The sequence below is a fragment of the Miscanthus floridulus genome, chromosome 5, assembly GCF_019320115.1.
Source record: "Miscanthus floridulus cultivar M001 chromosome 5, ASM1932011v1, whole genome shotgun sequence".
NCBI classification, from domain to species: domain Eukaryota; kingdom Viridiplantae; phylum Streptophyta; class Magnoliopsida; order Poales; family Poaceae; genus Miscanthus; species Miscanthus floridulus.
Genome location: NC_089584.1, coordinates 72,581,890 through 72,605,566, shown reverse-complemented (window position 1 = coordinate 72,605,566; position 23,677 = coordinate 72,581,890). Strand labels below are relative to the sequence as shown.

General features: G+C 41.4%; 1 protein-coding gene across 1 annotated transcript; it reads right to left on the bottom strand.

The window, feature by feature from the left end:
- Positions 1-7,681: 7,681 nt before the first annotated feature.
- On the bottom strand, positions 7,682-13,612 carry LOC136450067 (beta-galactosidase 2-like). The gene is made up of 19 exons (XM_066450336.1): positions 13,215-13,612; positions 12,968-13,063; positions 12,770-12,882; positions 12,381-12,447; positions 12,185-12,277; positions 11,950-12,093; positions 11,661-11,749; positions 11,274-11,379; positions 11,098-11,185; positions 10,458-10,576; positions 10,200-10,364; positions 9,849-10,018; positions 9,659-9,768; positions 9,469-9,578; positions 9,265-9,375; positions 9,080-9,181; positions 8,789-8,994; positions 8,387-8,705; positions 7,682-8,296 (listed from the first exon to the last, which is right to left on the bottom strand). Exons 1-19 carry the CDS (start codon positions 13,380-13,382, stop codon positions 8,186-8,188), a joined length of 2,487 nt encoding a protein of 828 aa, XP_066306433.1. The 5' UTR covers positions 13,383-13,612; the 3' UTR covers positions 7,682-8,185.
- Positions 13,613-23,677: the final 10,065 nt, after the last annotated feature.

Here is a 23,677-nt window from a genome sequence, read left to right as displayed (position 1 = left end):
TTCCTTGAGCGTACGTTCAAATCCGTCACATCGATATTCCCAGCAGCTGCGGCCTCTTCGTCCATCTTCCTAAACTGCTTATCCTTGGCATAGTAGCCACCAGGGCCTAGATGATGGTGGTGTTTGTTCCTCTTCGCCAGCTCGGTGTTACGGGCATTGAGCTCTAATACCTCCGGTGAAGTCTTCTGAGCCACGAGCTCCTTCTATTGACTAGGAGTTATTTTGCCAAACTTGTTAAAGGGAGTTAACCCCTTTTGGATATACTTCGTGTTGAGCTCCGATCTCTAATGTCGGAATGACTTGCCCATCATCCTAAAAGCATTTTTTACTAGTTCGTGTTTACCCTCCGAAAATTTAAAATTGAGCTTTAGCTGTCTATCCCAAAGTTTATTCTTTTTGTTCTCTGGTACCTCTTTCTAGTTAGGGATTGCTGGATTCAATTTATCTCTTACTAGGGCCCCGATCGCATTACAGAATCGTCCTCTTAATTTCTTTGGCTCAAGAATCTCCCCTGCTGGCCTAACCTCCGTTATCACATAGCATGCCTTATCTGAATATAGATTTCCTTTTCTATCCCCTTGTTTCCTCTTAGGCTTGGTAGTCGTGGTTGTCTCTTGAGGTTGTGGAGCAGAGGCATCATGATCCGTCTTTGTGGCTGTTGTCTCTGCTCTTCTTTCCTCTACTTCGCCTTGTCCAACGAGATGTTAAAATCTTTATCCAAATCTTCCTCCGTTGGTCTCTTTCTGGCTTCACATAGGAAAGGATCCTCGGGACTTATATATCGGAACCACCCCTAAAAATATTTTTTATTTTATTAAATTATTAATTCTGTATTTTTTTATATCACAAAAACACAAAGTAATATAAAAATAATTGTATATATGCACAAATATAATATTTTGTATTTAATATTTTGTATTATTCTATATATGTCCAAATATATATAAAAACAATTGTAGTCAAAACAATATAGAAAACAAAAAAAATAAAAAATAAAAATTTAAATTTTAAAACTTCAACTATAATTTTATGACATTAAATGATCTAAAATGAAAATGTTGTAAACATAAAAGTTGTATAACTCATCAACATGTACAACTTTTTTTGGTCATCTTGTCATGCGACTTTGTTTGAACGATTCAAAATTTGAAATTCAAACAATTTTAACTTAAAATAATATTTTAAAAGAGTAAATAATTTCAGCTGAAAAACTCATAAATACCAAAGTTGTAGAACTCATTAGTATGTACACCTTTTATTTTGATCATCTTTTCATTTGACCAAATTTGAACAGTTGGAATTTTGAATTTCAATAAATGATAAATTCAAACAAGATTTTGAAACCTTAAATGATTTCAACAATAAAAGTCGTGAACATAAAAGTTGTTCAACTCATCACTATCTACAACTTTTATTTTGGTAACTTTTTTATGTGACAAAGTATTAGTAAACATTATTCACAAATTCACATATGACTCATAGTTTCATGAACTATACGAGAAACATGTTGCTTTATGAACAATGTTTACTATCACTTTGTCAGATGAAGAAATTATCAAAATAAAAGTTGTAGATCTTGATGAGTTATAGAACTTTGGTATTCATCACTTTTTCAGCTGAAATCATTTAATGGTTGAAAATCTCGTTAGAACTTGTCATTTTTTTTAATTTAAAATTTTGAATTGCTCAAACTTTGTCAAATAAAAAGAATGATCAAATCAACACAGTAACTTGATAGGGTATGATTTTAGAAAAATTTAAGGAAAAAAACCATCATATTTAGAGTTAGTATGAGGGAGAAAGACTAGTTATAAATTTTACCCAGAGATTAAAAAGAAAAATCACAATTGTTCATGATATCAATGATGAACAAGTGCGATTTCTCTTTTTAATCTGTGGCTTCATTTGTAGTGGCGGTTCCTCATATAGCCCCCCTAAAAATATTTTATATTTTATTAAATTATTAATTCTGTATTTTATATCACAAAAACACAAAGTAATATAAAAACAATTGTATATATGCACAAATATAATATTTTGTATCATTCTATATATGCCCAAATATATATAAAAACAATTACAGTCAAAACAATATAGAAAACAAAAAAATAAAAAATAAAAATTTGAATTTTAAAACTTCGACTATAATTTTATGACATTAAATGATCTAAAATGAAAATATTGTAAACATAAAAGTTGTATAACTCATCAACATGTACAACTTTTTTTTGGTCATCTTGTTATGTGACTTTGTTTGAATGATTCAAAATTTGAAATTCAAACAATTTCAACTTGAAACAATATTTTGAAAGAGTAAATAATTTTAGCTGATGATCAATGATGAACAAGTACGATTTCTCTTTTTAATTTGTGGCTTCATTTGTAGGGGCGGTTCCACATATAGCCACCCCTAAAAATATTTTTTATTTTATTAAATTATTAATTATATATTTTTTATATCACAAAAACACAAAGTAATATAAAAACAATTGAATATATGCACAAAAACACAAAGAAAGACTAGTTACAAATTTTACCTAAAGATTAAAAAGAAAAATCATAACTGTTCATGATGATCAATGATGAACAAGTGCGATTTCTCTTTTTAATCTGTGGCTGAAACTTGTAACTAGTTTTTCCCTCATACTAACTCCAAATGTGATGATTTTTTTCCTAAATTTTTCTAAAATCATGCTCTATCATTTTAGTCTACTCATCTATCTTTATCACTAATTGTGAACAATTCAAATTTTGAATTTTAGAAAATGACACCTTCAAACCTGATTTTCAATAAATAAATGATTTCAGGTGTAAAGGTGATGAATATAAAAGTTATTGAACACATCACTATGTACAACTTTTATTTTGGTCATCTTTTTATTTGACAAAATTTGAACATTTCAAATTTTGAATTTCAGAAAATGACAACTTCAATCCTGATTTTCAACCACTAAATGATTTCAGCTGTAAAGGTGATGAATATAAAAGTTGTATAACTCGTCAAGATCTCATACTTTTATTTTGGCTATTTCTTCATTTCATAAAGTGTTAAGTAATTTTATAAAGTTTTAGTAGTAATAGAGTGGATGTTGAAATAGATTCATCTAGATGCTGCAAAGGGTAATCTCATACATATGCATAAAATATAGTCTCACACACATACATAAATATATAGTCTTACATACATACATAAATATATAGTCGCACACGCATGCATAAATGAAATTATACAAACACACACTTACACAAACACTCCATGTTCAACAACTAGCTAGCCCGCTGTAACGACTTTCCCCTTGACACCTTTTTGTTCCTATGAGAATATGTTTTTGGGTAGGTTTTTTTTCACAACACTGATCTTTTTAGGAAAATCTATGAATAGCGACATCTCATCATAGTTATTGTAAGCTTCAATATCGTCCACGCAATCAACTCTGATAATGTGCTGTTTCCTGGAGGCAACCACGTGCTTTGTCTTCTTCTTCGGGGGGGAGGTTACTTTATGGGTCAGACATAGAAAACTTATGCGACACGTGAAGCGAGCACCCAAGAGTCATCTTGGTAGCCTAGATTCTCGAGGTCTAGGACTCTCAATCTAATCTCGTTCAATTGGTGTTGTTTAATCCAGCGGCATCGAAACAGGGCCACTGTTATATCCCTTCCATAGTCAAGTTTCCATATCTCTTCAATGATGCCAAAGTATTGGATCTTTCACCCCAATCCATCGAGAGCCTCTATTCGAACGTCGCTGTTTTGGTTCACATATTTACTATACTTTGCATTGGTATAGTACGTATACCCATTGATGTCATAAGCATTCCAAGATATCACCTGTCTCGATGGCCCATTCGTCAATCTACTGATGGTAATAGAGTCTATGGTTTCTCTAGGCGGTATGTTTTGGTTCTTCACCCATGTAGTTAGTCGTTGCTTATGCTATTTCATGACCCAATCATCCGAATGACCATTTCTCTCTGACATAATGATAGCCAAGTGTTCATCAATGTATGGTTGCATCAGTTGTGTACTCTATAAGACACTGTAATGTGCCCGACTCATCTCTTTGTAATCATGGTCGATGAATACTTTTCTACCACTGGTGCCCTTCCTAGCCAGCCTACCCTTGTGATGAGAATTGGGTTTACCAATCCTTTTCTGTACTTTTAGGTACTCTTGACAGCACTATATCTTTTCGTGCTTTCAGACCATCCTTTGACTTGCCTGTGTCCATCAAGGTAGTAATAAGACTCTCAAAGATATTCTTCTGCATGTGCATAGCATCAATGGCATGGGGGACCTCTAAGTTTGGCCAATAAGGCAAATACTGAAAGAAGATCGATTGTTTCTTGAAAGGTACACCTTCGATAGGAGGTGTACTTCTATCTCTATTTGTCCTATTCGGATTCTTGTTTTCATAGACGACGTGTATGTTTTTCACCATTCTGTATACGTGTTCTCCGTTATGACGTCTCTCCGGAGGTTGTTCAATCTCTGGGGTGTTATCATAAAATCTAAAGAATAATTTGCTACGGTACTTGTGACTTGTCTTTAAGAAGCGTCGGTTCCTTAGGTAAACTATCTTCTTGGATGCATCCAGGTACACTCATATAGTACCATCCAAGTAAACCAAGCATCCCGTCTTTCCTTTGATCTGTACAGACAAAGCAAACAACGCGGGGTAATCATTGGTAGTAACAAATATTATTGCTCTACATATGAAGTCCTTTCGGAATGCATCGTACATCGGCTCCCCATGCCTCCATAGCCTCTCCATTTCTTGCATCAAAGGCTTGAGGAACACGTCTATATCAATGCCTGGTTGTTTAGGGCCAGAAATAAGAATAGTGAGGAGAATATACTTTCTCTTCTGACACAACCACGTTAGGATGTTGTACATGGTCAAGATCACTGGCCAAGTGCTGTGGTCGCTCATCCTCTGATTGAAGAGATTCATTCCATCGGTGCTTAAGTCAAACCGTACATTCCTTGGATCATCGCTGAATTATTTGTGCTTCTCATCGAACCTTTGCCACTGACTACAATAAGCCGGGTGTGCAATCTTATCATCATTCACCTTGCGCTCATCATCCCACCATGTCATGAGTGCAGCTTCTTTAGGGTTTAGGAAGATACGTCTCAAGCGGTCGGTCACTAGCAGGTACCACATTACCAAGGCAGGAATTCTTCTCTGCTTTGCATCGTTGCCTAATGGAGTGTCCTCTGGGGGCTGAGATTCTTGTACCACTTTTTTTGTACCCTTTTTATTTCTCTTTTTCTTCATGGAGGCTTCGTGTCCACCGTAAAGGTCATTGTTCTCGTACCAGCTAGCCCCACACCGGGGACATTTATCCAGTGACTTGAACGTTTCGCCATAAAAAAGTATACAGTGATTGGGGCATGCATGGATTTTTTTTAACCTCCATTGTCAATGGACTTATGACCTTCTTCGCTTGGTATGTGTTGGTGGGAACTGAGTTTGGTTGTGGCAGCACCCATGACAGGAGATGTAATAGATCATTGAAACTACAGTCTGACCAGCCGTACTTAGTCTTCAGGATGAGTAGCTCAAGTACAAAATATAGCAATGTCCAATGTGTTGGATAACCCTTTTTAACACCATACACAGTCTCCTTTGATGCTTTTGTCACCCTTTCCATATTTTCTAGACATTTTGGGCTATTTAGTAAAATCTCTGGTCCAAGAGCTCGAATCATGTCCTCAAAATCATCTTCATCCCCGACACGTGCTCCACCATCATTATTGGCACCACCTTCGTCATTACCATCCCAACCACCAACATTACCACCTTGTTCATTGCCAAACTCGAAATCCATTCGTGCATCAAGCTCTGCTGAATATTGGGACAGGGATTCTAGGGTTTCGTCGTCGTATTCCTCCTCATCCTTGTCGTTAACAATAACCGTTTTACCATGATGAATCCACACTGTGTAGTCCTCAATAAATCCTCGCATAATTAAATGTGATCTGATGATAGTCACATCTGTCCATGCCATACAGTTCTTGCAATCTTTACAGGGACAAATAATTGTATCCTTATTCTCTGTCAATGTCGTTGCATGCTTCTTTGCGGCTTCAATAAATTTATTCACCTCTTCACGAAAACCTGCCTTGAACCTTAACGAACCATACATCCAAGAGTTTTTGTACTCCATCTTTTACAATAACAACAAAACAAACATTAAAGGACTACTTATTCAGATATATATAAAAATGAATCAAATTAATAATTACTTGAGAATAATTGTATATACTTCAGATATATATGAATATAAATCAAATATAATTACATGAAGCATACAAACATACCATGGTAGAGGAAAATTAATTAATGGCCTATTTATCTAAAAATAATTAAAATGCATATTTGTTGATTATAATAAACAATTTCAAAGACAGTAATTAGCAACAATTAATATTTTACCTAATATCTTTCATGCAAACCCTAGTCCAATTTCATCAAACATAAATTTACAAAAACAAAATTAATAAAAAAACCAAACCCTAGATCTAGATCTACATACACATAAAACATCCATAAAACTAACTAATTGTTCACTAAAATCAAGAAACATGGACCAAATAAGGGTATGATCTTGTTCCCCTCCTTAATTTATCCTAGTACATTCAAAACTTGGGTCTAATTTGCTTCATAAGTAGCTTAAGCACCATAGAAGAGAGAGAAAAGTAAAACTCTAATTACTCGCTAACCAACCATTACAACTTCAAAAAAAAATGTGGAATAGCATTTTCTTACCGTCTACAACCTCTCCACCAAAGGATTTAAGACCAAAACCTTACCCCCTTAGTAGAGCAATTTTTGGGAGGTGCCCAAGGCCTCTCCACCTTTCTTTCACGGGTTGGAGTGAGTGACCCAAGGAGGAAGAAGATGCTGCAGTTTGCTTTATATGTAGGTCATTTGTAGGAGCGGCTGGTGATTGAGCCGTTTCTATAAATCGGAGGTATTTATACCCGGGCACTTGTAGAGGCGGCTCAATCACCAGCCGCCCCTATAAATAGCAATATCAGGGGTGACTTGTGAGTGAGCCACCCCTACAAATCCTACCCATTTGTAGAGGCGGCTTATATGACCAGCCGCTCCTGCTGTTCCATTTGTAGGGGGCTAGTCTCTGGGCTCCCGAGCACGCCATTGTAGGGGCGGCTCCATCACCAGCCGCCCCTATAAAAACTGTTCCGTTGCTACAAACCATTTTTTACGTAGTGACAAGGAGTCACTATGTCAAGCTTGGCTTCATCAGATGATCCGTTGCATACTCCTTCGCCAGATCATATGGCGCACATGGTCATTGGGGTTAGGTCTGTTTTCCCCTAGAAACATCATCGGACAATCCGCTAGGGTCAACCATATCGTTAGCTTGTTTAAGTCCAATCTCCATCAATCTAAGTTTGAGATCCTTGGCTTGAAACCATCTCAATCATGTCACTTACCATCATCAACTTGATTAAGAGTTAGCCTCTTGTGCATTCGCATACTCTCGCTTCAACTCTCTCAAGTAAAACACCTTGAACCCCCTAATAGTAGGGACAAAGAAGAAAAAAAACAAGGCCTTAATACACACTACTGCATCTTGGATGATCATGGTTTGTTTCTGATGTAAGCAACTGAAGTATTTATGTAAACCATGCCCAACAAAACACCGACTCAGGCAAATTAAGACAACTGCTATTTATAATCTGAACCAATATTTTCTTTACTGTTTCACTACTAGCTAGGAAAATTCATGAATGATGGACCCTGAGCATTTACATTGCACTCTCCAATGACCAAAAATGAATAATCAGATAATGCAAAGCCAATTTGCTGGCTTTTTGGCAATCTCCAACCCAAGAGCCACGGCCCACATGGACTCAGGTATAAGCAGAGTCTCATCTGCGCGTCACTCCCCTGCTAGGGTCCTAACCAATCTACTGTGTGTCTAGAGAGCAACAACACTTAATTTCTCACAGCTAGGGTCCTAACCATTTCTTCCATGCAAGTCTTATGTAGCCTAAGTTACATACAGATATCGATGCTTAAATCTAACATACAACTAATTCCTGTAACTACTGACAATCCGTGCGTCACACTTGCCGCGACTTTCACCCCTTGCCAGGTTGATAGGGTAACATTATTGTAAAAACCAATATGCTATATGAATTATATGACTCAACCGCATATAGCCTCAACAACAGCTCTTTTCATAGTCCCAGGGCATGGATCCCCACCAAATACACCTGGAACCACACTTACCCCACAGCGCTCTTGACCAATGCAGTTCTGCAAGAAACACCAATTTTAATTGTAGCTAAACACAAATACGAGTTCAATGTTTTGGTTTTATTTGACCAGTGTTTGCAGATCCGTTACCTTCCAAAATATGTCGTATGACTTGTGTGCATGGCAACAACCTTCAGAGTAGCTCCCACAGGAGCCCTGTGGTGTGCCAAAGCTGGCAAATTTTATGTCAGTTATCTTCCGTCCATGATCACACTGGAGGTGGATCTTGGCTTTCTTATAGTCTTTTGTACGCCAATTCGTCATTGATGGCTGCCATTCAGAGACATCAGCACAGATACTCCCTGTTGTTCTTTTCACCATCGAGATTCCAGTAGGATCACCACCCCACTCCTCAAATATAACCAAAAGGTTCCCCGTTGGATTAAGCCATGAACGAGGAACATGGTACCTGAACGAGCATGACATGAATATAAAGAGCTCCAAATGTAAACTTTCCATGGATATTTCTGAATAAGTATACAAAGTGCCTACCATCTCTGAGAAGAGTCACCACAGTTCATTTGGCACTTCTTTTCATCATACTCTCCACGGTAATCACAGATTCCACAGGTTCCAGAAGCTTTGTAGCCAGGCCAATACCTTCCAATACCTTGTCCGTTTATCCAGATTTGACCTTTACCCATGCTATTCATATCCAAAGCTAATGGCTCATCGCCGTCAGGTGCATTGAAGAAAGCCTGCACAGGATACAATAAACGATCTTTTTGAAAAATAAAACGTATTTTCCACATGGAAAGCAATTAAACTTATGATCTTCCATACCTTGTACCATGTCAGAGGCTGCTTCTGCATGGGTTCTCCCCATTCTACTGAAGAGCTACCACTAAGTGAATGAAGACTCAAATCCTCACCTTTCAGACCAACCTGGACAAGTACAGAGTTATTTAGGTTCACGTGTTTAACACATCATACATAAGGTTAAGGTTCATAACAATGGCAGAAGTAACCTTATAGGTCCATTTCTGCCACGTGAGATCTCTTCTTCCCTCATTTAGGCCATCGAGTGTCACAGGACCTAGAATTCCAGCATTCCAAGTCTCAAAATGTTCTCCCACATTCTGCACCGAAGGTTAATGGAATGAATCTGGAAAGGTTGACACAGCTCAAAGCCAAGAGTACTATCTGCTGGTGAAAAAAACCGGTGCACTTACCGGGAGACCAACTGCTATACTTAAGCATGAAATAGTGTTACTGCCTGGCCAAAGTTTCACATTTCCACGATATGTCAATCTTGGATCTTCTACACTTCCATACACAGTTCCTGCCAATGAATCAGAGAGCATGATGAAAATCAAGAGAGAGAGAGAGAGAGAGAGAGAGAGAGAGAGCCCTTTGTTTTACCAGTTAGTTGTCCATTAATGAAAATATGCAAAGCATGACCAGCCGACATAACAGTTAGCATTGGATTCTTCCCATTACTGAGAAACTGCTCATCCTGAGCAACATCAACGCTGAAAGTGAAACCTTTAGCATCTTCGAAATGTAAAAGCTATTTATTAGATTTTCTGAGTTAGGGACTTAAAGTACTCACTATGTCGTATACCATAAGTAATCTGTGTTATCCCTTGTCACATTTATCTGTTCCAATAACCCTACTGTTGCAAATGATTCATCACCCAAGGAGTTTATATCCTCATTGTATGATTGCCATGTGAATCCTCCAGCCCATTCCATTTTCATTTGTGAAATCTGACTTCCAACCTGTATAAACATATCAGTATAAAAAGTTCTTCACCAAGAATTATAAGGTACAGTAGCATCAAGGAAATGTTGTGTGAACTCAATATTAGGAAAACCATCCAATTTAAGAAAGTAACTCAATTAGAGTAAGAACAAAAGGAAGTTGTAGAATGAACAAAAAGACTCAGGTGCCCAATCTCACCCTGGCAGTGTTGTAAACTGTTGTTTTGCAGTCTGGAAGAATACTTATGGACCAGGGAGGTAGATTATAATGCATTCCATTGAATGATACCCTAGCATAAGATACTTTATCCTTGTTCTCAAGGAAGGCCACACAAGCATCAGTGTTTGATCTAAAAACAGTTGCCTAAAGAGGAAATTACCAAGAAGTCAGTCCTGTACAAAATATTATTGTGTTCAAGAGCAGAAGAGTGAACTTAATGCTGTACTAATTAACAACCTGCTGAGCATTGCCAAGTGAAGTTACAATTGGGTCTCCTGCAACCAATGCTGGTTCGCAAAGCTTGATAGCTTTATGCAACTCCTTCAAGTGACCCCATTTTGGTTCTCTCAGCAAGCCTGAGGAAGTGAAGGGGAGGAACTCAGATCAACTTGATCAACATAAGGGATTATTTCATTATGAAATGATTGGAATATAATCACTTGCTATTTTGCACCAAATGCCCCAATGTACTCCATCAAAGTAATAAAACAATGGATGCATTTGCTTTTGATTGCAGAAACAATGTCTGACCCAATCAAGTATTTTAATAATCAAGGAGATTAGAGGTTACATTTATCCAACAATTTTAATAATTAAAACCTTGTAGTCTCACATACTAGGGACTGTGGATGTCAATATTAGTGTGTCATGCTGTTGCCACTGCCAACAGGAAAAACCGAAAAACATATCAGAAAATACACACAATTTCATTCAAGATGACTGGGGAGTAATATTAAATCAACCGTATAGCATCTATGGAATCACGTATAGATGTTGCATTAGGGGAAATTATGTAGCAGTAATCCTTACATGAGAGGAGATTGATGCAAACTGTATAATACATACCTTTTACCAAAGTAGAAGTTGTTCAACTCACCGTATTCATCAATAGGAGCATCATAGTCATAGCTAGTTGCAATGAATGGACCACCAGCTGTGCGCCCAAAATTTGTTCCTCCATGATACTGCAAAGTGGTGTCATAAGACATAATTTTGCTCATTCAATAATTTGGTAATAAGCTTCAGCTGCATAGCATGAATCATGGGAGTTACCATGTAATAATTAACAAAAGAGCCACCCTTCTGAATAAACTTGGCAACACCATATGCTAGATCCTCTACTGGTCTATGTGGAACTGGAATACCAAATCCTGTATACCTGCATTCAAGAGACAAAAATAGAGATACATCAGGAGAAATGTTAAAAATTACACGTGCCTGGTTTGTTTTTTTATTGAGGAAGCATTTATTAACTCAAGACTCAAGATAATTACATCGAGTTGATAAAACCGTCTTGTCCGACCTCTGCATAAAAGCACACAGCCTATAGAAAGTTCTTTTCTTGAAAGATACAGACACACTAGTGACTATTAATCCTAGACTTGAAAAATTACAAGTTCCTGGTTTCTTAGGTTAAGAAAAGAAAGCAAACTAAATTACCAAGATGTCCAAGCCTCAGTCCACATGGTAGGCTTGTGAGGTTTGTTTGGGGAGAACCAGTCACAATAAAATCCGTTGCAAGTATTAATCTGCAACAGTGCAACCATTAGATCAAAGTAAGTTCTTGTTGAATGGAAAAGGAGAGGAAGAAAATAGCAAACCATCCAACATAGCAGTATGATCAATCATTAGTTTCCTTTCTTGGAAGATGGACACAAGTTCAGACCCCAACACATTAAAGAAATCCTGCCCATGTTGCACTCTTAAATAAAGGGAGTACAGGACATACAATTGGATCCGGGGCATCATCTTCTTTGCACATGACCCATGGAACACTTGTGTTGAGTGCAACCGCCATGTTAGCTGCCCATGACGCGTAGGCCTTGGCAGGCTCTCCCCGATCCCACTCCAAGGGCCCAAACTCATTCTCAATCTGCAAGGACAATCAGAAAAGAATCCAATGGTGGGTTGCATTCAAAAGGATGGCATCAAAACATATCAAAGGATATGAGTTGCAAACATACCTGGGAGAGGATTATTGGCCCTCCCTGCCATTCAAAGAGCCCTTCGGACTTCATCATGTCAACGATCTTCGTGGTGAATTTCTGCATCTCAGCCTGTTCACGATTGACCCCAGCGTAAAAAAAAAAAAGATCGAGTTTTGCAGTAATTTTAGAAAGGAGAAACACATGAAAAGCAGAGCCATAAATCAATTCTTGCCTTGAACGGTTCATTATCGGTCCTAAAGCTGATGCCCGGGACATACTTGAGCCAAACAGGGAAGCCACTGCAACCGAAAGCGAGAAAAGAAACATAGTTTAGCATACTTCACATCACCTTGGTATCAACAGATGTGTTAATTATTCCTCACTAGCCAAATTTAAAGCACAGGACTGACTTATTACACGCGAACACTCCCTGTCAACTACAAGAGCATGAAAACGACTTCAGGAAACCAAATTAACTACCAAATCTCCGCTTGATTTTTTTTTATTCACAAGAAGAAACTCATACACACTACAAGAAACCAATGGACACGGCAAGAACATCAATGTCGCCCTAAACATTCCGTGCAAAAAATAGAGCAAAACCAAGCAAGTTCCGCTTACCCGAAATTCCACTCGGCGCAGACGTAGGGGCCAATGCGGAGGTGCACGTAGAGTCCGGCCTGCTTCACCAGCTTGATGAAGTGCACCAGATCATACCGCCCCTCGAAGTAGTACTGCGCATGGGCAACCAACCACCACATCAAGAACAGCAGAGGAAGGGAAAAAGAAACCGACATTTTTACCAGCGCAAGTAACTACCTGTCCACGGGAGGGCTCATGGCCGTTCCAGAAGACGTACGTCTGCACGACGTCGAGGCCGCCGTCCTTGGCCTTCTGTATCAGATCCGGCCACATCTGCGCGCCAGAAGAAACAAGCGCGCAACCAAGAGAGTCAGATACATTCCACCAACTCCAGCGGCGGGCCAGCTAGCCCGCATTTCGGGGGAGAGGAGAAAGGCGCCATGCTCCGAAGGAGCAAGACGAGAAGCAAGAGAGCGGCACGCACCTCGGGGACGCTCCTTGGGTAGTGGATGGAGCCGGACATCAGGATCCGGCGCTGGCCGTTCACCACGATGGCCTTGCGGTCGTAGGTGACGGCCGCCAACACCGCAGCGGCGAGCACAGCAACCGCGACCACGAAGGCGGCGAGGCCCGCCGGCGCCGCGGGGGCCATGGAGCGCGGAGGAGAAGAGGAAAGGGAGGGAAGTGAAAAGAAAGGTGGGCAAGCAAAGCGAGAGAGAAAAAAGGCCGCGCCTTTCGGTGCTTTCCCTCCACTGGACTGGAACTCTGGAAGCAGGTCGGGCCACCCGACGGACGGAGTGAAGCGCCGCACTGGCACAAGATGACACTAAGGAGGTATCACACCGTATCAGTATCACTCTCTCTCTCTCTCTCTCTCCTCTTCTATGGCCTCGTTTAGTTCCCCAGAATTGGCGGCGCCCAAGTTACTGTAGCAACATGCAGCTCATTGTAGCGTTTTGTTTTTATTTGGTAATAATTGTCCAATCATTGACTAATTAGGCTCAAAACGTTCGTCTCGTAAAATACAACCAAACTATGCAATTAGTTTTTGATTTCATCAACATTTAGTACTCCATGCATATACCACAAGTTTGATATGACGGGAAATTTTATTTTTGCATAATGCCAAAGTTTGGAATTTGGAGTGAAACAGGCCCTATGTGCTTCGCAATCGCAGCAGTTTCTCTCTCTCTGGAGATCTTGCTTTGGCCTTTGGGATCGGACAAGCGACTAGCAAGCGCTGATTAACCACCAGCTCCTCGCTTTATTGGAATAAAAAATGTGTGCCCACAAGAAAGGGTCGCGAGGATCTAGGAGGGGTATGAGAGCGTGATGACATGGGACTATGGGAGTCCAGCTAATAGCGTTGTTAGTTAGAGAGAGAAGAAGCACAAGAAAGGGAGACTGCATTGATGGACTGGTGCCGTCAAGATGACAGGAGAGAAGACTTTGGCGCGGGGAGGGGACGGAGGCGTGAATTTATAGAGGGGTCAAATCTTGTTGGAGGTTGCCTTGCCGGTTGGTGGGATTGGACCCAATTGGCCTTTCTCCGTTCTTTGCCGTGCCTTCGGTGGGCCCCTCTTGTAAGCGTGGAACCGTAGACTGAGTTCTTGTTTTTATCACACTTTTCGACGAACAAATTATATTTTTCTCTTATAATAAATCAGTATCAGCAGCAGCTAAATTTTAACGAAATGAACGGGGCCAGATCGTTCTTTGAGAAGAAACACGTTGCCGTATAGTTGAGGGGAAGAAAACGTTCTCTGCTTGAAACTAACCACCAAGGAGATTTTCTCAAAATGAAATTCTTGTTCCATATCGTAATACATAATTATTATATCGCCGCTAAGAGTAAGAATAATAAAAAGTTGTAAGTGGACTTTTTTTTAACGAGTGGATTTTATATTGAGGTGGAGAAGAGAGAAAAAAAGTTAGATTTAAGTTTACATCTAGGTGATAAACGAGCTCTAAGAAATTTTAGGAGAGCAAAAAGTGGACCATGTATTTATAATTAAGTATATGCTAATAGTAGTAGCCAACTATTATATAGGTGGACTGATAGATTGGTTGTAAATATAAATATAGTTAGTTGTGCTTTTATTAAACGGAACTGTTGGTGCCCGGATGTCTGATCGAATACCCATCCGTCGGATGGTACGTGGCCCGTGTCGATTTGTTTCCCTACGCCTACACTCCACACTCGTGCCGGCACGCCCCCGCCCGCGCCTGTGTTTCACGCGCCCACATGGGGCCTGCGCCACCCGGACGTCGCCCGCGTCACACGCTCGAGTCCTTTTTCGCTTCCCGCGCGCATCCCATGTGCAACACTCCGATCTACTTTTGAAATACCCAAATGCTACATTTGCAACATACATCTAAAGGCAAATGAAACACCTGAAACATACGTCTGAAGCACTTGCAAAAGCACCTGAAAAACACTTGAAAACCTTTGAAAACGTACGCAACATCTAGATAAAACACGTGCAACTTGTGTGTGAAACATATACAACATCAAGATAAACACACTTGCAACATACATATAAAAAAGCAAATAAAACATTAGGGATAGATGGTTGCAACATAAATGTACAACCATTGCAACATATGCACCATCTCGATCCACTTTTACAACATCCATATAGAACACTTACAACATACCTCTAAAATATCTGAAACTTGAAATGTACGCTTGCAACACGTAGTGTATCCCGATGCGGCATCTGCCTCCTGCATCAGGGCGCCATAGCCGTAGCAGTGTGCGAGGCCGGAGGACTTCCACGCTAAGGCCCGGCGCTTCTCCTTGCGCCAACGGCGCCTGTCCGCATCATCGGGTGCGAGCATGCACGCAGTGGCCTCGGGTAGCTCACGGCCAAGGAAGCGGTCCCCACGCTTGGGCACCATGGTGCCCGTGTCGTCAGGCGAGGCAGGACGGGTGGCGGAGCAGGAGCAACGGCGAAAGAGAGGTCTGGTGGAGAGGAAGGATGGCGCCAGGCAGGCCCTCAGGCGCGCCGCAGTGGTAGCGCATGGACCACACTAGAATCCGAGCCGGTGCAGACAAGTGGAGGTCACATCTGGGCAATTGGATTTTTTACAAACTTCTAGAGTGGAGTTGTTGAGGGCATGACGCAGTGGGCCGTTTAGACCGTCATGACCCACGGCAACGAGAGCGTTCGGACTCCCAGTCGCCCTAAGAAGAGCATTTCTGTTTATTAAAATGTAGCCTTTTCGATGAATTTGTATGAGGGGCACTCTTCGTCTAAACAGTTGTTTAGCCCATTTAAACATTATGTAAATGCTACGCGATGTTAGGTTGTTTTCGTTTAATGGTCCATGTAATGTGTTTTAACTAGCTTGTTGTCGACGAAATCTGGTCGACAGTCTACCGAGGGTTTTTCCCACGGTAGTAGATGAATTGGTGGAGGTGCGCGTGAGGAAACCGGATGGTGACACAGAACACAAGAGACAGCGATTAGACAGGTTTGGGCCGTCGGCTTGACGTAATACCCTACGTCCTGTGTCTTTGTGGATTGTATTGCGTGTGTTCAGATAAAAATGAGGGGGTCCCTACCCGCCTTATATAGCTTGGGGGTGGGGTTACAGATCGGTTATTTCCATTCTAATTAGTTTACAAGATAGGAAGTTATAGATCATACAATATCTATCATATCCGAGTAGATTTTGTAGATCACCGAGGATCTTCACGTTATCTTGTGAAGCACGTCGTCCTATGGCATACTTCGCGTGGTGTTGTCTTGCAAGCTGAGCCTTGACTAGTGGCGTGACCCACGCATAGTCTTGTGGGCTGGGCCTCCCCTAGCGGCTCGACCCATGTGGAGCCTTGCGGGTACTAGGGGTCATACCCCCACAGCTAGCCCCCGAGCACCTTGCATCCGCTGAGCAACACCATCTTGCGTCCATCCGAGGTGTCCAACTTGCAGCAACTCATCAGGATTAGTCTTCCGACTAGTTCAAATAGGGGCCAAGCTGTTGAAGCAAGAGTCCGAGCAGTTTGAACGAGCGTCCAAGCTGTCAAAGTGGGTGTCCGAGTAGCTGAGACAGGTGTCCGACCAGTTTAACTAGGCATCAGGCTCGGACTCACTCGAAGTCGTGGTTTGCCATGAGGATGTAAGGAGCTCTAGTAAAACTTTTGAAGTCTTGGTTGGTGAAGTGTACACACTTAAGTGCCAATTGTGATGGTCCTAACGACGTGGTCATCAGTGTAGAGCATAGGCAAAGACTTGACAAAGTCAAAACATAATGAAGAAGAAAAAGTACGTGCACCGCAAGGTGAATTGTACACAATATAGTCCCCAAGCTTACTGGAAGATGATGAAGGAATCTTGTAGGAGGGTCAAAGAAAAAATATGCGGTCCCCATCATTGCCGAAAGATCGAGTAATCTAGGAACTAGTACATTCACCGCAAGGTGAAGTGTACACACTTAGTCCCCAAGCCTGCTGGAAGATGATGAAGAAATCTTGTAGCAGGGTCAAGGAAAAATATCTTGACATAGATGCATAACAAGTTTCGTTGACATAGCATTGAGTCTGGAGATTCATGTTGTCGTTCCGCATTCAACGTGATTTAACGCCATGGCCCACCTTGCTCATTTGGTGACCCATCAGCATGCGGTGGTTTCGAGAGGGAATACATCGGGTTAGGCGCGGTTTCCAAAATTCCCTAGAAGGCAAAAGGTCGAGGGTCGAACCGTTATAAAGTGCCACAGCCCCGGCGCACATTCTCCACCTTGCTCTCACCTCTTCGTCTTCTTTCTTATGCCCGCACCACATCACCCGACAACTGCTCCACCATCTTAGCAACCACAAGCTCGTAATCTCCCACCATTCCTCAGATCGATGAGATGGCACCCAAGAGAAACCGCAACAGCTCGCAGCAGGGTATCGTGCGAGCTCAATCGCGCCGAGGAATGGGTGAGCTCCATCAGCAATGAGGTGGCACTCAACCAGTTGGTGGTGGACGGCGTGTTGTCGGATACGGTGACGTCGGGATGGTGTCCTGCTCATGGTGAGAGCTTTCCTAACCCTCGCGGCAATGAATTGTCATTTTGAAGATTATTTCTATCGTGGATTTGGCATTCTGATCCATCCATTCCTCTACAGATTGATTGAGTATTATGACATTAGTCTTTGTAATCTAGGCCCAAACTCTATCCTTCATGTTTCTGTCTTCATCCATTTCTACAAAGCCTATCTTGGCATTCTCCCACATTTTGATCTCTTCCGCCACATTTTCTGTTTGAAATCTCATGGGGGATCTAGATCTAGGGTTGTGGGTAGCGCGTTGTAAGGGACCATGACGCCTAAGAGGGGGGGTGAATTAAGCAACTTAAAATTCTACTTCTAACAAAGGCCTCTAATTTTACCTAGTCAAAACCTATGCAGGAAAGTAATCTATCTAAATGTGTAACTACAATTTTGCTAGGTGTGTTGCTATCTCTACCACAAAAGAGTGATGCAACCTAGGTTCCAATCCTATCAACTAGCCTATCAACTAAGCTAGGGAAGTAAAGCACACAACCAAGGTAGCAATATAAATGCAGAAGGTAAAGATGAGGTAGAGGTGCAAACTCCCATCGACGACTCTGGTATTTTTACCCAGGTATCAAGAAGCACTCAAGCTTCCCCCTAGTCCTCATTGGAGCCCCTCACAAAGAATCCCTTGCAAGGGCCAAGCTCCTAGTCGAGTAACTCCATGGATAGCCCTAGGCCTTCCCCACGCGCAAGTGGGTCTCCGATGTGCCTTTCGGCAAGCCTCTCCCGGACCACTCTCTGCCGTCTTCACTATCAAGCTTCTGGCCAAACCATCGCGGACCTTGTTCCCTTCGGTACACGGTGGCGGCCACACCACAAACACGGTTGGTGTGATCTCGTAAGACTACAAGCACCTCCGATGTACAACAATGGTGCACACAAGCACCGAGTGATAAGAGGTGTGCAAACCTCAATAAACACTAGGCCTAAACCTAGAGCAAGCACGTAAGCGATGGTCTAATCAACCTAAGCACTTGGTAAAGCACCTATGCTAATCACGTAATGAATCACTAAGCACTATGCAAGTAGAGATCACTAAAATGGTGTATCAACACCTTTGGTATGTTTCCTCAGCTCTTCGCTCCTCAAATGGCTGGTTGGGGAGTCTATTTATAAGCCACATAGAGAAAGTAGTTGTTGGGGGCGAAACCCAGCTTTCTACTACTAACCGGATGCTTATGTAGTCCTGACCGGACGCGTTCGGTCATCCCGACTGTTGAGCGCGCGTGTAGAGATCAGACGCACTGTCGAGTCTAGTCATCATCGACCAGACATGTCTAGTCGCATTTGCGCCGCTCTGGAACCTCTGTGGACATGATCGGACGTTACACTTTATGCGTTCAATCATCTAGTGCCACTACTGTAACACCTCAGGTGTTTAAAATACTAAAACCTGACATATCATCATATGCATTGCAAAGCATTTGGCATTTGGTGAAAACTTTGAGATGCATACACTAAAACGAGTTTATATTCATGTGGTATGTGTTGAATTGTATTGTTTGACTTAAATTTAAAGTTTGTTTGGATTTTTGAATTTTTCGAGAAAACCCCGATTTTCAGCATTTAAATCCTACCCTGAAAATCCATTTCAAAATCTAAGCATATTTTGGGGTTGATCCCAAAAGCAAAAGTGTAGAGCTTGGCAAGTTAAGCAAAGTTTATTTTTGGAGTTTTTCAAGTTGTTTAGAAAAATTTTGAGTAATTCAAAAAGGCGTAATTCGTTAAATATCCCCTATTTGAATTTAAAAGATCATTTCAAAATCTAGACCGAATTAGAAGATGGTTATAAAAGCAAAGTTGTAGAACTTTTGATTTTGAACAACTTTTGTTTTTGGAGATTTTTGAGTTGTTATGAAAATTTGAGAGTAATTGGTGAATTTTGGCGAATGGCAATTCTGTAATTTGGATGAACAGTGTCCACCTGCCGAAGCTACATGGCCGGCGATCTTCGGTTTGCTTCCAGGCGCGGTCGTGGCCGTCTTTGGCGTCGCGCTGGCGCGGTGAAGGCCACAACGCAGCTTCCTTGAGCTTCTGAGCCGTGTTATTTGAACCGAGGCGCCGTCGTCGTCGTTTTTTTCTTCTTCCTCTGTTTTCCCGTCGTCACCGTCGCAGCTCCGTCGAGCTCTCGCCGTCGACTTAGCGCCGTTGCCGTCTCGGCAAAGCGTGCTCCAGCTCCGCCGTATCCTTGCGCATCCAGCCAACCCACCAATTCAGCTAGTCTAAGTCAGGAACTCGAGTTGCATCGTCTTCTTCCTCGCGGCCGGCAACTCCTCCGCCGAGCGCGATTCGCCGCGGCCAGAGCTCCACGGTGCATCTTCGTCCCTGGTTTTGGCTGATTCTGTTTCGTCTCGATACTGTGGTGCTTACTCCCTAGTTGGTTGTTCATTTTGACCACTACAGTCGCCGGTACACCATCGCCGACGACGTTTTTCTCCGCCGTGATCACCGTGATCGTCGTCATGCCTCTCCGTTGCTTCTCCGACCTCGCTCCTTGCTAAACGCGTTCGGGGTGAGCTGCTGGTGCTTCCTGAGCCATCCGTTTAAGCTTTACAGGTCTCACATCGCCGGCGTAGTGTAGCAGCGCCGTCGTGGCCGCCATGGTCGACGTAGTGCTCGGTTCAGTCCGTAATTGGTCGCGTTAGTGTCATAAATCGATGCGCCTAGACTTGGTGATCATTTTGGTACGTTGGTCGTCGCCGGTGATCTCACCGTCGGCGAGAAATCGCCGGTCAGAGCCGTCGCTGCCATGGTCAACGTCGGAAGTTGAAGATGACATGTGGGACCCGGGTGTCAGTGACTCAGCGTTCTAAGTGGATTTTCTATTTTTCAGAATTAAATGAATAGTGCTGTAATTTGTTATTTTTGTGTAGAATTATTTAGAGCTCCAAAAATTATGAAAATTTTTGTGTGAATTCTCTATGATGTATATTATATAACAAAAATTTGAAATATTGATTTTCAGTATTTTTGGGGTATGATAAAAATTGCTCAATTAATTAATAAATGACTTTCCATGATTTTTCTAGGCTTATTTACTTGTCCAAAAATTATGAAATTTGTTTTGCCACTTAGTTATCATGTAATGAACATTTACTAAAATTTTGAGCTCAATTAGAATAAGTTGATTTATTTCATAATTTTGAATTAAATAATTAATTCATAAAAGCAAATAGTAAACTTTAATGATTTAGGTTTTGTTTGAAATTTTGGATTGAGTGATGACCTTGGGTCATTTGTTGATAATGATCCTTGGCAGTTGATGTACGTGTTCCGAAAAAGATTTAGTTTGTTTGACTTGCAACTGTACCGCGAAGGAAAGTTGTATTCAAATTCTTAATTTTTGTATCCATCATCGAGCATCATGTTTCGTATTCTGCATCATGTTAAACATGGTATTGTTATTACGTGTAGTGAACGAAGGTGAACACGTGGTAGTTAATCAAGCTGTTGAGGAGGTTAATCCTTCTGTTGAGGTCGGATCGAATACTTGTGTGACGTCGCAGGAATCGGACTTTTCCGTCAACGAAGGCAAGCCCCGGATGCATACAACCCTACCTTGTGTTTTACAAATTAATTTTGCTTTTGCTTTCCGTTACTGCATTAAGTGATTAGGAGTTAAGTAAGAGCCAAATTGGTGCATTACCATCCTTGTTATTCCATATTTACCATATTACCAGTTTTTAAACTCGTATATGCCTAGTTTTGCTTAGCTATGCGTAGAACGATGAAAGTCGGGTGATTACCTGCCACCTGCAAGTTTTAAATGAAACATCGGTTAATTTATGTTAGCATGTGATATGGGAATGTGGAGTAATAAATCTAGACCGGGCGGACTCGGTGTGTGTGAGCCACAAGACATGGAGGTTTTGTGAGCGGGTTCTTTCCGCCTGTGTCGATTAAGGCACGTCCGTTGTTGAATTGCATGAGGTGAGAATTTGTAGTACTAACCACATACTCCGATAAGCCTGAACTTGGCGATTCTATTACGAGAATGGCTACTCGCGCACTGGGAGTGGAGAGATGGCGGGAATAGCGTGTACCCACGTGGCCATGGGCTGGAGTGGTGGAGTACTGTGTTCTCGGGTGGCGCGGACCCGTTCTTGTTTTAGAGGATCCGAGGGTAGGTTGATATATGTGAGTCGGGGACCTGCATATGTCGTGTGGTCTGGAATCCCCAGCTGGGTTTAATCGGTTCGAATCGTTGTTGCTCCTCGGTTATGGAGACTCAACTCACTGTTCATCATCGTAGTATTAATAACTAGAACTTGAGAATGGTTGATGAAGGTGTTGGATATGAAGTTTCATGATCTCATTACGGATCGTGTCATCTTTGTATATAATTTTATGAAGTTTAAATTGTTGAAATAAAGAACTTTGTTAAAAGAGCTTTTACGCGAAATAACTTCGATTATTACTAAAACCATACCTTGAATCCCTGAACCTGCATTCTTGAGTTCTATCAGTTTTATTTCGGTTAAGTCTTGTTGAGTGCTTTTGTACTCAGGGTTCGTTGACCCTTGTTGCAGGTGAGCCTCATGAGCAGATCTGTTTTGGATCGTGCTGCATGACAGTTGTACCTTGTGATGACATTGAGAAGTAAATGTGTGGCCCTTGGGCAGGGCAATCTCCTTGTGTGTTTTGTATTATATTATAATGCCACTCCACTATTTCGTTTTGTAATAAACATCGAACCTAGTTGCGAGGTTTGAAACTACTGTTTTGTAAATTATGTTATTGTAAGACTTCCGCTGTTTTTACTCTGATGCATATATTTGAATAAATGTTGTAATACTACAATGACTCTGTAACGTGATCCTGCTCGGAAATCGTGGATGATTCGGGGTTCCCCGAGGACACCCGACAGTCTTTTTAAGTTAATGGAAACATATGCATAAATGTCAAAGGTCGTCGGACAGTGACAGGTGCATGTGGGCCCTATAACTTAGGAGGTTCTGCCACAGAATGGTATCGGAGCGATCGTTACAAGGTTTTTGTTGTATTGTTTACAAAAACTTCAAAAGGATTTGGATGACTAAATTTAACTTGATAATTTGGTCCAAATTGCTTCTGACTTATCTTGTTTCTTCCTCACCATTCCTTATTTGATTAAAAGGGTCTTATGTGGTGGAGTAGTAATCTTACTATGCCCTATATAAAAATAAATGTTGTTTATGTGCATTATAAACTTTGATGTTTTTGTTCGTAAGAATGATTCATGCATCATTATTAATTCACTTGTTACTTCCTTCACCTCTTAGTCTGGAGTTGAGTAGTGAGACTGGTTTGAGTAATGTAATCCATCATAGCTGCTCTTTAGACTTGGATCAAATGGTCTTACTTGGATTAAATTGGTTTCCTACAGTATGGCTCGTGCCAAGATGATGCCCCGTAAGTCCACTGGACCCAAAGGAGTTCCTCGTCACCAACTTGCCTCTAGAAACGATGGTGCTAGCAGTAGCAGTTCTAGGCCTGATCCCCAAGCAGAGATACAGAGGATTTCTGCAGAATTAGCACAAGCTACTAGAGATAGGGCTTTGGATGCTATACAGTTAGGAGAATTACAGGATCAATTGAGGCGTCTCACCACCGCACACAGGAACTGCGAAAGCATGTTAGTTCGTACGGTGGAGGGGCGAAATGAAGCCTAGCATAGGGAAAATGTAGCTAGAGCTAGAACTCATGAGCTAGAATTCTATGTAGAAGATTTAGAAGAACATAATACCTATCTACACGAGGAAGTTCATAGGCTTAGCAATCTACTAAACCCGAATCATGAGCCTCAAGCTGATGCCATGGACCCAGGTGTCATCCTTGCCGATGAAAGTGAATCAGAAGAGGAAGAAGAAGAAGATCCTAAAGAATTAGTAATGATCAATGAAAGTGATGATGAAGGC

Coding starts and splice junctions, on each gene's coding strand:
- LOC136450067 (XM_066450336.1), bottom strand. CDS start 13,382: ATGGCCCCCGCGGCGCCGGCGGGCCTCGCCGCCTTCGTGGTCGCGGTT. Junction 10,365..10,457: donor CACTTGGCAATGCTCAGCAG/GTTGTTAATTAG, acceptor TTTCCTCTTTAG/GCAACTGTTTTTAGATCAAA. Junction 8,706..8,788: donor GGTGACTCTTCTCAGAGATG/GTAGGCACTTTG, acceptor ATGCTCGTTCAG/GTACCATGTTCCTCGTTCAT.